The sequence below is a fragment of the Polypterus senegalus genome, chromosome 6 (genome assembly GCF_016835505.1).
Source record: "Polypterus senegalus isolate Bchr_013 chromosome 6, ASM1683550v1, whole genome shotgun sequence".
Classification (NCBI taxonomy): domain Eukaryota; kingdom Metazoa; phylum Chordata; class Cladistia; order Polypteriformes; family Polypteridae; genus Polypterus; species Polypterus senegalus.
This window is the reverse complement of record NC_053159.1, coordinates 114,717,605-114,733,217: the sequence shown is the minus strand read 5'-3', so window position 1 is coordinate 114,733,217 and position 15,613 is coordinate 114,717,605. Positions and strand designations below refer to the sequence as shown.

The window sequence follows — 15,613 nt, the reverse complement described above, 5'->3', positions numbered from 1 at the left end:
CAGGTACAATATTGAATATTCAACAGTAAGTACTAGCTATACACATTTTGGTAAAGATGAATACATTTTTAAAAAGATCATTGGAACCTTTTGTGTTTCGCAGTGTCAAGAGAGAAATAGATTGTACAGTGATGAGTGTCTCAAATATGGCTTTACTGGTATTTCAAATAAGCCCCAGTAGTTTGTTGAGAAGTGCTGTCAAAAGAAAGTATGACGCCGTCAAAGTTAGTTCAACATTTAAATACCACACACACACACACAGGGAAAAAAAAAAAAAAAGACAGTGGAATTCTTTGAAAGAAAACTAAACTACCTCCACAAGAAACAAGCTATTTTTACTTTGGCAACCACTACCAATGAAAAAGCATTACTAACAAGTTACTAAGACATTGCAAAAGCCAGTAATCCACATTCAATTGCCAAAAATCTGATTTTACGGACAGCTGTTGATAGGGTAAAAAAAGAGGCTGACAAGCCAATAATTATCTTCAATAATATGATCCAAAGACGAATAAGCGATATGGCAGAATACATTTTATTTATAAAATTTGTCTTGAAAAAATGTCTATATCAATTGAAGTTGACCAGAAATCATTTGAATCATGCCAGCGCACTCAAGAACTCATGGGGAAATTTAGCTGGTTAATATGGTAAATTCTGAGCTCATATTGTGCTTTTATCTCAAGTTACCATGTTTGCGTGAACCTTGAGCACTCCTCTAGCTACTTCTTCAGTACATATTCTAGGGTGCACCATGCCACTGATTTGATTGTCTCTATCACCCACAAAACCACAGTCTTTAGCTGCTTGCCCGAGTCACGTAATAAACAGTTGAACAGTCTCACCTTGTTTTTCTGCCAGCTGGTAGAAAGCTTGCCTTGCAAAAGCTGTGTTTACCCAGGGCACAAAGTAAGGGTTTACAGAGCTAATACACTGTTGTAATCTGCTGGCCTACCGATATTTTCCAAAATGCATCCTGAACATTTGGACCTGAATGGTGCAAAAGTAATGTCCATCTCGGTTCTGTCATTTCCCATACATTACCTGTTAAATTTAGTCCTTTGACATTTGTGAAACAACTCAAAATGTTACTAGTCATCTTTGTCCATTGTTATCTCAGCTTTATCCTATACATTGCTTGGGAATATAAGTTGGAGATTCAAACTTGTGAAATCTAAAATGTCATCTATGAGTTGTTCATAGGTATGAAGAAACTTAGAAAACCTTGAAAGTGTAGTTACGGCCAAAACACCATGTTAATATATTCCCACTTTATTTGGATTAATTTATTGCTGCTAGAATTATAAGCATCCTCCAAAAAGCAGAACTGTGTGCCAGTGTTTAAAATTCTAAATTTTATAATTCAATTTAGCATTGCAGATATGTTGTGTACTTTAATTAGTGTATACAATTATTCTAACTTATCTTGTTCTTAAATTAATAAATGCGCATGCTAGAAAGAAAGACAAACAGAAAGAAAAAAGAATAGACAGAAAGAGAAAATAAGCAAAATAAAAAAAGGACTCTAATTAGTGCACCATTATAAAAGACAGCACAATGTTGTCCTCCCTGATCAACATAATACAAAATATACAACCTCTAAATGGGAAAATATAATACTATACAATGTCACCGCTTTAAAGAGGACAGAACATTCTGTTCCACAATGTTCATGCTTGTGGTCAAGGCTATCCCACACGTGGCACCTGATTATTAGTCATGAAACGATGCATCTTTAATTTACATTTCTTTTGATTAGGTGGCGATGCTAGATTAGCTGGAATGATTAAACAAAAAATACAAACCTGTTTCATCATGGTTGCAGATACCTTCAGTGCAAGCTACATCAGAACCTTCCCTTGATCCAGTTTCACTACCCTCCATGCTTGAAGAGTATCCACAGTCACTTCCATTACACTGAGGTGATAAACCTACAAATACAAACATTAAAACCGCAAAATAAAGTGAACAAAGAAATACTGGCTGATTATGGTTAAATAACCAATTAAGAATAATAAAGCTATGATCAGGTTTTTGTGGAGCGGATACTAATCACTGATTTCATGTTACCAGAACAAGATAAATCAGATAACAGACTTTTTTTTTTATGCACTAAGTCCCTGCAAAACCAACTTGTTTATACTATACAGGTCTACACAAATTAAAGTACAGAAAGAAAATGTTGGAATGACAGAATGAAGAGGACACACCTTTCCTTGCACTCAAAGTTCAGCTGGACAAAATGCAGTGGATTCAGCAAATTGAGACCCCATTACTTTCAAAAATTGTGATTTCAGTCTTTGACTTTTTAAATCAATTTGAGAACATGTTTTTGGAAAAGGGGTTATTGAGAGTAGATCGATAGGCAAAAGAAGCAAAATTATCCATTAAAATTAAACCAACAACACAGTGTGAAGAAAAGAGGTTTTAATACCTGAAAGTCTATCCAGATTATGTTTTCTCAGTTTATTACTCCACTGCCTTTAATGAAAAAGAAATCTCTATGTGTTCTGTCTCGTCTAAAGTCTGTCTGCTCTTTATAGGAAGTTCTGGCAGCAACAATGCACACACTTACTCAAGTACTTTAATAATCTGCAAAAAGGAGCACTGCAACTAAATTACTATGTAGCTTAGAACAGCGGATACTGAAAAGTGTCAAAAAACATTAAATCAAACAATTTACCAATCAAGGCATAATGAGTGAAACATTGGTCAGTTTAGATCTGCGGCTGAACAATTGAATCCTCATTAAATTTAATCAAATACAGTACTCAACTTTCCTTAAGGCATACTTTTAGCACCACAATATTAGTCAGGGAAGGAATGCAGTTAGGAGTGGAGTTTAAATGCCCACCCCAACCCCTCAAAACAGTAATAATCTAAGATATATAGGGTTAATTGTGTAAATAAGCTTGAATTCAAACTGAAATTGCTGCAGAATGTTCTACATAATTCATAAAACACATAAGTCATCAGTGGAGATCCAATACTGTCAATCACTACAGATTAGCATTAGCACTGAAATTTTATCAAGCCAAGGTCAGTAAACTACAGCAGGCCATCAAATTAAGCAGTAGCTTTGGACTGTAATACCTCTTGAAATAATCATACAAAGGCAGGAATTGTAACAATGGTGCTTCATTTTAACCAGACATGAACCTAATAATTACATACAAAGATACACATTTTCAACATCTTCAACCTTAATCAAACTTGGCAGTGCAGATCTATCTGCCATTGAATACGCATTACACTGTGTCATTGCCAAAGTGTCAAAGAGGCTGGTGAAGCTATAATTCACTTAATATTTGAGGTCATATTTTCTACAATGGCATAGAAGGCTATATATACAAAAACAAAAAAAAACCCGACGTGAGGTTCAGTAGAATTTACACACTAGGAACCAAGGTACCCAAACTATTCTATACAATGAAGTATTTACTGCTGTGATGTTGGTCTTACTGATCATAACATAGGTCATTACGATAGTAAATGAAGAGATGAATTCATAATTAATCCCCACGAGTATGACAGCCATCAGTGTGACCAGACCAATGAAAGGTGTACCCACCCACAGGAATCTGGCCAGTCCCTGATCTGCATACCTCAGAGGTACCCTATCCCCCTCATAATGTGAGCAGCCTGTAGCAGAGCCACTCCCACAGAGAGGAGTCCTGTCGGTCATTTCAGAGCTGCATGAAGCTTTTCAATTTTCCAGTTCTACTTTCAAAACACATTTCAAATATTTGACTCCAACAACAAAGACATCTGCACTCTCTTCTATTTCAAATGAAACAAATTGAAAATGTATGTCATTCACGGATTTATATTTTTTGAATTAATGCAATTTGCAAGGCATTGCTTTTTTTGGCATGTCAAATAAGATATTCCCTTCATCTCTCAGGACTAAAAATCTGTGAATGCACATTTAAGGCCAAACACCATCTTAGCCAAAGCCAAATTCATTAAGAAGCAAAAACATGAATCTCTCTATGCAATACCACGAATGGGCAGCTCAACATTTTTTTTTTTAAATTACAGTTGATTGATCAATTTGTTAGCATATCCCAGACTCTCATGTATATGGTCCTTGTAAAGTAACCAAAACTCACATGTGCAAGGCTTACAGCACAAACTTGCATGCCATTTCAAAAGGTAAGACTTCTTTACCCAAAAACCCAACTGGATAATGAACATTTTTCCTTTGAAATAAAAATGTAAGCACTAGAAAATCTCAATTCTATATTGCTCAGCCTGGCCAGGGTTCGAATTTCTTCAGCAAAATTTGTATATCCTTGTGTATGGCCCTCGACAAAACAGTAAGACACACTTGCCCTTCAGGCGAAATTCTAGTGCTGGACCTGAGAAACAGAAATTTGTCTCTAACAGAGTTGGGCTAGAGAGTCAAATACTGTCCACCCTTGTGAATTGAAAGTGCAGATGAGGGACCTTACATAACAACATATTTGTCTGACTGAAGCAAAAGGTGAATTGATTACTAAACCACTGGTAAACAAATTTTATTCTGGCATGAGAACACTTGTGCATTTGTCTCAAAGAAATCTATTCATGGGCCTGAAAGGTTTTTGATAGCCTTTAGCCCTTATAATCGCTGGACAAAAACAAAGTAATTGTCACTTTTAGCACCAAGGACAATACTGCTTGTTGCCTATTAGCCAAGGTAAAAAAAGTCATTAAGTACTGTATATCAGCATAATGTTTTCAGTTAACCTGTAGCTGCTGGCTCCAGCAGCATATGCTCACAGACAAAAGAATTAAAGGACCAAGAAACTTGTAAAGAACATAAAAAATAGTCATTTAAATCACTAACAAGAAAAACTGCACTAATACTTTAAAAACCAGTACTAAATACTGCATATACTCACAGATATGTCCTCCCGCGGATATGTCAGGAGTTGATTCTAACGTGGGCGGCACGGTGGCGCAGAGGTAGCGCTGCTGCCTCGCAGTTAGGAGAACCGGGTTCGCTTCCCGGGTCCTCTCTGCGTGGAGTTTGCATGTTCTCCCCGTGTCTGCGTGGGTTGGCACCCTGCTCAGGATTGGTTCCTGCCTTGTGCCCTGTGTTGGCTGGGATTGGCTCCAGCAGACCCCCGTGACCCTGTGTTCGGATTCAACGGGTTGGAAAATGGATGGATGGATGATTCTAACGTATAATTTCCTGTATTTTATAATGTCGGTCGTAGAAGTCGAATGCGGAAAACTCATGCTGTTGGTTCAAGAGATTATGATATGTTAACGTCCACCTGAGAGAGTAACCACGGAGCACACTGCCATTTTTTTCCCTATGTGGGTGCGACAATGCGATGTATCAGCGCATGCTCCTAACCTCTCTCTATTATGCCTACGTGACCACACGCTAATACCAGAACTATTCCAAAGCGATGTCTGCACTGTTTTTTTGTATCTCACACCCTCATACACCTTTATTGTAAGAGCATCCCTTATATACGATGGAGTGTTTGATCAGAAGAAAATTAGAAGCTGGTTTTAAATTAAACATTGTTGAAGTAGCAAAAGAAATTGGTAACTGCGCTGTTGCAACAAACTTCGATGCACCTGAGAAACAGATGCGAAATTGGAAGAGGCAAGAAGATGTGGAAAAAAAAAAAAATTTAAGTGTCGCATTTTTGAATGGGTGCATAAGTCGGGGTCTGATTTTATGATCGCCTTTTCGGGTTTCCAGGCCGAACTTAAGAATCTCTGTAGGAAATATTTACTGTATGTACTCATGTTTAAAGGAGGAGAAAATTAATTAAAAAGGAGGAAAAAATACTTTCAAATTGTGTCATTTTTACAGACAGAAAAGAATGCAGGCATTTTAGATCTATGTTTTGTGTTGGTTAATATGAATATAAAGTGAAACAGTAAACAATATAAAAGCAAACAAACCTTTCTTTTCTTTTGGTGAGCCCAGTATTACACTACTGTGACAATTGCAGGATGCAGTTTCATTTGTAACTATTACTTCAACACAATGGCTCGTCTCCTCAATATTGCCACATGCTTTACAGCTGCTTTTTACAGGCTCTGATAAATCCTACAAAGAGGAAAAATAAAGGAGAAAAAAAACAAAAAACAAACCAATAAAAAAAAAACAAAACAAACAAAAAAAAAAACAAAAAAGAAAAACACTTTATAGCATGATATATTAGCACTTCCAAAAAGTCTAATCTGAACAATAAAACTATTAAAATAATTTACATTTTTGAAGCAACCCATGACAGATTCTCTCCCTATCTCTACACACACATTTATATATTATATATATTCATTTTTTTCCTCAGAATTCTACACACAACACCCCATAATGACAATGTGAAAAAAGTTTACTTGAGGTTTTTGCAAATTGCAAAATAAAAAAACTGAGAAATCACATGTACATAAGTATTCATAGCCTTTGCTCAATACTTTGTCGATGCACCTTTGGCAGCAATTACAGCCTCAAGTCTTTTTGAATATGATGCCACAAGCTTGGCACACCTATCCTTGGCCAGTTTCGCCCATTCCTCTTTGCAGCACCTCTCAAGCTCCATCAGGTTGGATGGGAAGCGTCGGTGCACAGTCATTTTAAGATCTCTCCAGAGATGTTCAATCGGATTCAAGTCTGGGCTCTGGCTGGGCCACTCAAGGACATTCACAGAGTTATCCTGAAACCACTCCTTTGATATCTTGGCTGTGTGCTTAGGGTCGTTGTCCTGCTGAAAGATGAACCATCGCCCCAGTCTGAGGTCAAGAGCGCTCTGGAGCAGGTTTTCATCCAGGATGTCTCTGTACATTGCTGCAGTCATCTTTCCCTTTATCCTGACTAGCCTCCCAGTTCCTGCCGCTGAAAAACTTCCCCACAGCATGATGCTGCCACCACCATGCTTCACTGTAGGGATGGTATTGGCCTGGTGATGAGCGGTGCCTGGTTTCCTCCAAACATGACGCCTGGCATTCACACCAAACAGTTCAATGTTTGTCTCATCAGACCAGAGAATTTTGTTTCTCATGGTCCGAGAGTCCTTCAGGTGCCTTTAGGCAAACTCCAGGTGGGGTGCCATGTGCCTTTTACTAAGGAGTGGCTTCTGTCTGGCCACTCTACCATACAGGCGTGATTGGTGGATTGCTGCAGAGATGGCTGTCCTTCTGGAAGGTTCTCCTCTCTCCACAGAGGACCTCTGGAGCTCTGACAGAGTGACCATCAGGTTCTTGGTTACCTCCCTGACTAAGGCCCTTCTCCCCCAATCGCTTAGTTTAGATGGCTGGCCAGCTCCAGGAAGAGTCCTGGTGGTTTTGAACTTCTTCCACTTATGGATGATGGAGGCCACTGTGCTCATTGAGACCATCAAAGCAGCAGAAATTTTTCTGTAACCTTCCCCAAATTTGTGCCTCGAGACAATCCTGTCTCGAAGGTCTACAGACAATTCCTTTGACTTCATGCTTGGTTTGTGCTCTGACATGAACTGTCAACTGTGGGACCTTATATAGACAGGTGTGTGCCTTTCCAAATCATGTCCAATCAACTGAATTTACCACAGGTGGACTCCAATTAAGCTGCAGAAACATCTCAAGGATGATCAGGGGAAATAGGATACACCTGAGCTCAATTTTGAGCTTCATGGCAAAGTATGTAAATACTTATGTACATGTGATTTCTCAATTTTTTTATTTTTTAATAAATTTTCAAAAACCTCAAGTAAACTTTTTTCACGTCGTCATTATGGGGTTGTTGTGTGCAGAATTCTGAGGAAAGAAATTAATTTAATCCATGTTGGAATAAGGCTGTAACATAACAAAATGTGTAAAAAGTGATGCGCTGTGAATACTTCCCAGATGCATTGTATGTGTGTGTGTTTAAATATATTTATGTATCTACATACACATACAGTATGTAACTCTACATTTCTATATCATTTAGTATCAGGGTATAACCTTAACACCATTTTTAGCCACCCAGTTATTCAAATTTAAACAGCCATTTTTACCTGTTCACTTTTTACTTTGTCCTCTACATCTTGGCCAGGCATTTCAAACCCACATTTGTTTTTGCGTCTATTTTTGCGCTTCTGACGTTTCTTTTCCTGCTTTAGTTCACGCACTCTCTCTTCTTCCGAAAGCTCTTCACATAGCTGCTCCAGACGACTTATTCCCTGAACTTTTTCCACAGCCATCTAAAAGTTAAATTATAAAGGAGAATAATAATTGTACCAAGAACATGTGTTAATTACTTATCTTAAAAAGGTATACTCAACTAGCAGAAAGATAAACAACTAATCATGCCACCCACTGCTATTAAATTCATACAAACGAATGTATGGTTATCAATTATATTGTACCAATGAAAGAAGGCAAAGTAATAGGCAAGGTTTTAATGCAAATATTGACAGTTAAATAAGATTATAAAATAAAGTCTGCAATACACGCACATACCTCAAAACTTTTTCGCAAAGCATCAACTCCAAGGTAAAACAGCATCTGCCAAGTCTGCTCTTCAGCTCTTAATTTTTGCCAGATTCGATGTAATCGCTCATACAAGTGAATGCCAAGACAAGTTAAAACCTCCTCTTGGGCAATATCAATCGTTTTAGCATGTCGTTCTCTGCGTCTGAAACATGATAAACACAGAAATGTTACAAACACAAACAAAAGAGATATACAGTGTCAACATTCACACAACCACCAAAATATACAAAGTATAAATACAATAAAGACACAAGCACTAGTCTGTTTTTGAATAGATCCCCATCCCCCATTTCATCATTTGTACCCTATGTTCATAAACAAGTTCAATGGCTTTTTCCCTACAGCCAGACAAAGCCAACACAAGAAAACACCACACAGCAGGTCTATAGGACATCATCTACATAATTTCACTTTGTAATCTGCCAGCATCTCTTAAATGCAAGAGTATATCTCAGGGTAATAAAGGTTTATAAACTCATGGCATCAGGATATTAAAGAGTTTCTTCTCTTTGTATATTTTTGCATGGAACTCTGCTTTCAACACTTTAACATATAATTTGCACAGCATCAGAATTTCCATTAGAAAGCCATTATGACTAACAGATTACAAATTCCAACATACATTCTCATACACCCTACAGCTATAATCAACATATAATTCTGCATAAAACTATGGAAAACCGTTTCTTATATTAGTCAAAACAAATCTTTAAGCAGTTCTCTTGTATTTAATGAAGGTAAGCCAAAATGACCTACACATAAAAATGATTGCATACTAAGTATGTGCAAGTACTGGAGCAGTGAAAGGCAAACTTTTTCGAGTTGCGGCGCACTAAGTCCAAAAATTTTCTTTCGCGTTGCACCTGAGGGAATGCCCATAAATAAAGTCATGACGACACAATCTATGGACAATCGCCAATAAAAACAGTTAAAATGTCTTTCAAACTTGTAAAATTTATTAATAAAGGAATCGAAGGATAAATCATAAATTTAATAAATGTGAACGTTAAGATTGTTTTTCAGCACATTCGAAAGACAGACGCGCATTTCCCTGTTGATCATTTGAAGTCTCTCGCGTTTCTTAGACTTCATTTCCGTAAGTGTTCCATTATCTGTTTTTCCAACAAAAAAAATTTTTTTTAAACATTATCTTTTTAATCAACCAAAAGTTAAAAAAAAAAAAAACCTAGCAATTTTAAATATTTTACAAAAGTTTTCGTGGCGCACTTCTCACCGGTTGCCCGACAATGTACTGGAGGATGGGGAAAATAAAGCATAATGTTGGAATACTTTTGACATATTTATGTTAAATATATTGACTAACTGGTGCACTGCTTCTTTGTATTTCTATACATGGCTAATAGTAGTACTGCTTAAGAGATCTGGATATAAAAAGTTTACATATTAAAAAGATTTGTAATAACTTTTACAATATTACATCAAAGAAATAGCTCGACATGAAATATGCACGTCGAAAACACTGCGCATAAAACCCCGATTTAAACTGAAAGACCAAGCACACTATAAACTAGGACTCTCTCTCCCTCAATTGACCAGTGCTAGTAATTACAATTTTTTGCTACTGCTGTATAGAGAGAACTACCAAAACCCTCTGTATAAGCAGCTACAGGTAATATTGCTAGTTACTTATGGTTGCAGTGTTAAGATACATTTTGAATAAACTAAGTTGATCCCTGTTGTTATTAAAGAAGTTCTGAGCAGTAGCAAAGCTGCAGAAACAAAAGAAAATCTAAATTATTAATGTAATTAAAATAACAAGTAGCTAACCAGTAAGTTTAGGGTAAATTTCCCACGCTTTTGTAAATAATTGTAATTATTAATTGTATTGTAATTAATGTGTAATAACTGTAGTAATATTCAGTGAACTTGCTGTAAATTGTGAATGCACATTATAAAAGATATGCTGCAAAACAAATATTGGTGAGACTAAGGAAGCCAGGCATGAACAGTTAAATGATAACTTAGATAAAAATTAGTTCTGGGAGATAATCAATTAGAATGAAGCAAAATAATATTTACATATATTTTAAACATGCTAAACAGTGCTGAAAAAAAGCAAACAAAAAAGCGCTAGATGGCCCACTCTAGCAAATTACATACTCATACCCTCCAGCAAACTCAGGCTCAGCTCTTCCTAACAAATGTGCAATGAAGTCTGTTTCACAACACACATGAATGTGACGCTCGTGGGGGCAGCAACGGAGACCCTCATAAAGAGCAGCACAATATCCCTTTTCCTTGCTGCAGTCCAGTTCCCCAATAAGAATATTGTATGCTCTTAGAACTTTATTTTTGCAGTCAGTACAAAATCTAAAAAAAGTAAAAATAGAAAAGGAGTTAAAGATTTTAAATTACATTTTTCCATTATGATGTTGATATTGTAAAAATACAACTTATCATATTATCCATCCATCCATTATCCAACCCGCTATATCCTAACTACAGGGTCACAGGGGTCTGCTGGAGCCAAACCCAGTCAACACAGGGCGCAAAACAGTAAATTAGGAAGCTTAATAAAGGTCAAGAAAGATCAGTACAACAGTAGGCATTATGAATGAATGAGCATAAGCAAAATATTGCTTATTTTAAACCAACAAAACTTTATATGCTTGGTAACATCTAAAAATGGAACATTGAAAAACAGGATGTTCGTACTTACTTTTAAATTAACACTAAAGTCAAACTGATGACTTCAGTTAAGAAGTTGACAGCAATCTGTCCATGAATCTGAAGTAAATGGTTATTTTATTCGATTGTACAGAAGCAAGGGATGACAGCACCAGAAACCCATTGCTGAAGGGAACAGCAACAGCATGTAACCACTAGATACCATACACTTTGAGTAACAGACAAAGTGACTTAAGAGTATGGTAATCTCTAACACAATTAATAAAGAGGAGACAAAGCAACCATGTTGAAAGGCATTTTGTTAAGGAATGTGGAAAACATACCATAAAGAAAAAATAGCCTTCAGACAAGTTTAATGAAATTACAGAACCAAAAAAAAAAAAAAAAAAACAAAACTCTTTTGTCTGATGCAGATGAATGGTTTCTTTGGCCTACCTGTGTTTCCTTAGATAATTTTCCAGAGTCTCTAATAAACATGTTGAATCTATCAATACTACTTCATCTCTGCATTCTTGGGACATAAGCTCCCACACATCCATCCAACAGCCTCTGTTGAATAATCAGAATTCATAAAAGAAAAAAGTACATTACTACTATGAAACTATTACATATATTTGGTTGCAGTAAAAGAAAAAAAAAAACACACCACATACATACACACAAACTATTTAAAATTCCAAAACATTGGACAAAACCCTTCATGCCAGTTCACGTGACAGGTAATATTAAAATGTTTCTTCCCTTGTCCCTTTCAGTCTACAATGCCTTATGTAACTATTTCAGCCCAAAACCATGTTGTAAAGATGATGTCTCTGTGATGGAGTCTACATACTCATTCCAGCCTTTAAGTTATCAGTAACTTGAGCTTCCTCTATCAAAGGAACCTTAACAAAAGTCTCTAAATTCAATTCACAAGATGCATGTTACCTTGTAAGCCTAAGGATAAATAAAGCTAGTTTACATGTTGCACGTTACACTAGTTTACGTTGTAAATCCATTAGCTGCAAGGAATATGAGATGAGCTGCCTGCCAAGTGCATATCAGATTGATTTCAGCATTTACATCCATGCCAAAGACAAACTGTTTTTAGCACAAAAATACCCCAATTACAGGTTGACACAAAAAATGTAATTGATTTTTGAAAAATCAAGACCATAGTAATAAACTTGCTGGGGCCTCATGTATAACGCCGTGCTCAGAACTCGCACTATAATATGGCGTAAGCACAAAAGCCAAAATGTGCTTACGCACAGAAAAATCCAGATGCAGAAATCTGTGCGTACTGCAACTTCCACATTCTTCTGCTACATAAATCCTGATCAGCATGAAAAGTAACACTCGTGCACACGCTTTATGTAACACCCCAACTCCTCCCAGAATTACGCCTCTTTGAATATGCAAATCAATATAAAATCGCCATTAAGCTCAGCCTTCTGTGAAAAGACAATGGGAAAAGCACGGTTGAAAATATAAGAATTTCAGCGAATACCAAGTGGAGGCAAAGGAAAAACATACTATTTGTTCAAATAAACCGTGGTATAATCAACAAAAGGAAGCTGATCGAGTGACATAGCGTGTTGGAGAAACTTGAAAGCTCACATTCACAAAATTGCACAGTGCCGGAAATAAAAAAGAAGTCACATATCAAAGTCACCGTGAAAAGCCAAGTTGTAGCCCACTGTCTGAGTGTCATATGAAAGTTTATTAGGGTACAGAGAAAAAAAGGCACACAGTGGGGAAAAAGCACGAAATGTCAACTTCAATCTCAACATTTCCACTTTAATCATGTAGTTTATTTTGTCATTAAAGTAGATCATAAACTTCATCTTAAAATCGTTTAATTAACCAGTTTCTCAAATCACATCGCAAGTAGCACATTAAATGCTTTGTTTTGTATTTGATCTTCTATGTGCCTATGTATGTGAATCACTACTTGCTTCTTAAAACGGGCTCTCTTCCTCCAACTGGACACAGAATCCATTACATTCGTGATATTACAGCTCTCTGAATAACTAAAATACTGAGATGTATACCTGATATTTTCATGACGATAGGAGTTAAAGCACGTTATTAAACATGTGTTTCACTTTGATGAAAATTTATTGCAGCAGTACTCAGGGGCGGCTCTAGGCTTGTGGTGGCACTGGGCAGAGGAAGAATCGGTGGCTCCTTCGCCCGCCAATGTCAGTAAGGTAGCTTATGCACGGTGGATGGCCACGTCCGTTGCAGACACTGCATAGCCGCCTCGTGCTCATGACACAAGCATTTAACTTTTGCCGAAATTTGTCGCTGCGTTTTTAACGGTGTTATTTTCTCTTTCTGTTTTATATTCAATATATATATTGGCGTAGCCGTCACTGCAGTCAGTGCTTTTCTTTCCCCAAGTAACCGACTGCCACACAATCAGCTCTGTAACAGAAGATAAGCCATCTGTAAGCTTAGCGCCGATTCTTCAAAACGTTAAAGGGACATTGAAATATCTTCGTAGTACATGTTTAATTAGTCTATCCTTCACGACACTCCCAGTGAAGAATATAGATTACTTAAATGAAGTTAAAGTTTTATCTGTATAATTTAATAAACATATTTTGCTGTATTTCACCTTAAAAATGATATCGTCATCATATGTAAATACGCGCTTTATAAAGTGGCTAAGGTTGTGCGATATTATAACTATAGTGCAAGTTTACAGTGGGGTGAGTGTACTTATAAGTACAAACAGCTCTACAAGGTGCAATTGATTAAGTACATTTAAAGTTCTTGGGATGAAAGTGTTTCTGAACCACGAGGTCTGTACAGGAAAGGCTTTAAAACATTTTGCAGTGGCTGAGGCAGCGTGTCCATCAAACTTTATACCGATAATTCTCTTTCCGATCAGCTGCTGCTGTGATTCACACTCAGATACAGTGATATAAATACTCCGAGTGGTGCAGTGACAGTAATATGGAAAAAGATGATCCGCTGTGGCAACTCCTAACGGGAGGAGCTGAAAGAAGAAGAAACGAAGGAGAAGTGAGAGTAACAACACTAAAGCAGTTATGGTATTTGGAATACTATGGCTGTTCCCTGGACCATTATATTGCTACAAGTTAATTACAATCAGATGCGTTACACTAATAAACAATATGCGGTTAGTTTCAGTGTATTTATAAAGCCGCATCAGGAAAATAATGAGTAACCACACAGGAACAGTACCATTGCTTTGACGCTGGGTGCCACCAGTTTGCAAAACCGAGCGGAGAACTTGCGTACGACAAGGCATGAGGTACCGTGGAAAAGTGCGTGGCTTTACGCCAAGTGTAGGTTTTATACATCGCGATTTGAACGTGGAAAAGTTCTTACGCAACATTTCTGTGCGTACGCACCGTTTATACATGAGGCCCCTGGGCTGTTACCAAACCTTTTAAATTCTGTTTCTAGGTAACCTGATTTGGCAATTAGTGTCACTGATGCCTTGAACAAACTATTTCTGGAAATGACATTGGATAACTGTGGTAAAAGAACAAATTGCAGCAACAGTGAAAATTCAACACCAGATTGTTCAATATTCTTTTTTATTTTTTTTTAAACCTTCCGGAAGTTTATTTTCTATAACATTACTTCCAAATGAACATACTGTATATCTTGTTAGCTTTATTTCTCTTAAATAATTCTGTTAAATATTCCTCATTGACACCTTGTCTAACATTTAAAAGAGTTCTAAATGTAATAATTTATCAATGTGTATTTATAAATCAATAAATACTTTGACATTATACGTTCTGTTATTGTTTACATTTGATAAATAGATTTTAAAAGTCCAAAATGGGACATTTGTGTAGCATATACACCAACGGATATATAGCCCACCCTCATTTAATGCCCTCTATTTTATCATCAGTGGTTGGAGGATTTGGATGGGTTTTTTTGGATAAAATTAAAATAAATAAATAAACACTCTTGCTTGAAGAGGAAACAAATGGCAGCATGGTCTGTTTTTATCTGCTACTTGGTTGACCTAATGATGCTGATCAAAATGAACACAAGTTCTTAATCAAGCATTCCTTGTCAGAGTTTTGACTGTGCTATTATTACATCAAACTGGGAGCAGGGGAACTTGGCGGGGCAAGCATGCACCTTGGAATTTTTTTATGGAATGTTGGCGTAAATGCGGTTAAAGCAAAATTGAAACAGTAAACTAACTTGTATTTATAAGCTGCACAGAACAATTCTCTGTTAAAGATAGAAGAGTTCATAAATTCATCAAAGGTTTTCAATTGGAGATTCTGGACTTTTAAAACTGCGTACAGTGCAATCTGGTCAAAAGATTTAACAAAAATTTAACTGAAGAATGTGTGGCATATTTCAACAAAATTGGTTCATGGTGGTCAGAGTTGTTTCTCTTGGACAGACAGACTAGGCTATCACAATAGGTGTTCTGCACACTATATCCAAATACAGTACACCTAAAAAGGGACATATTTAAAAAAATTAAAGCGCCTAAATTTAGTGACATCTC

At 36.7% G+C, this 15,613-nt stretch overlaps 1 protein-coding gene across 6 annotated transcripts in view; it reads right to left on the bottom strand.

The window, feature by feature from the left end:
* ggnbp2 (gametogenetin binding protein 2) overlaps nucleotides 1–15,613 on the bottom strand; it is a 41,566-nt gene that overhangs the window by 11,000 nt on the left and 14,953 nt on the right. For 5 of the 6 annotated variants that reach the window (XM_039756831.1, XM_039756832.1, XM_039756833.1 and 2 more), the window contains exons 6-11: nucleotides 11,551–11,664; nucleotides 10,588–10,797; nucleotides 8,434–8,608; nucleotides 7,989–8,174; nucleotides 5,911–6,058; nucleotides 1,806–1,931 (exon numbers count right to left, since the gene is read on the bottom strand). In XM_039756831.1, the coding sequence (XP_039612765.1) occupies nucleotides 1,806–1,931; nucleotides 5,911–6,058; nucleotides 7,989–8,174; nucleotides 8,434–8,608; nucleotides 10,588–10,797; nucleotides 11,551–11,664 (959 nt within the window). The remainder of the gene's footprint in view (nucleotides 1–1,805; nucleotides 1,932–5,910; nucleotides 6,059–7,988; nucleotides 8,175–8,433; nucleotides 8,609–10,587; nucleotides 10,798–11,550; nucleotides 11,665–15,613) is intronic. The other variant, XM_039756836.1, reaches the window with a different exon arrangement.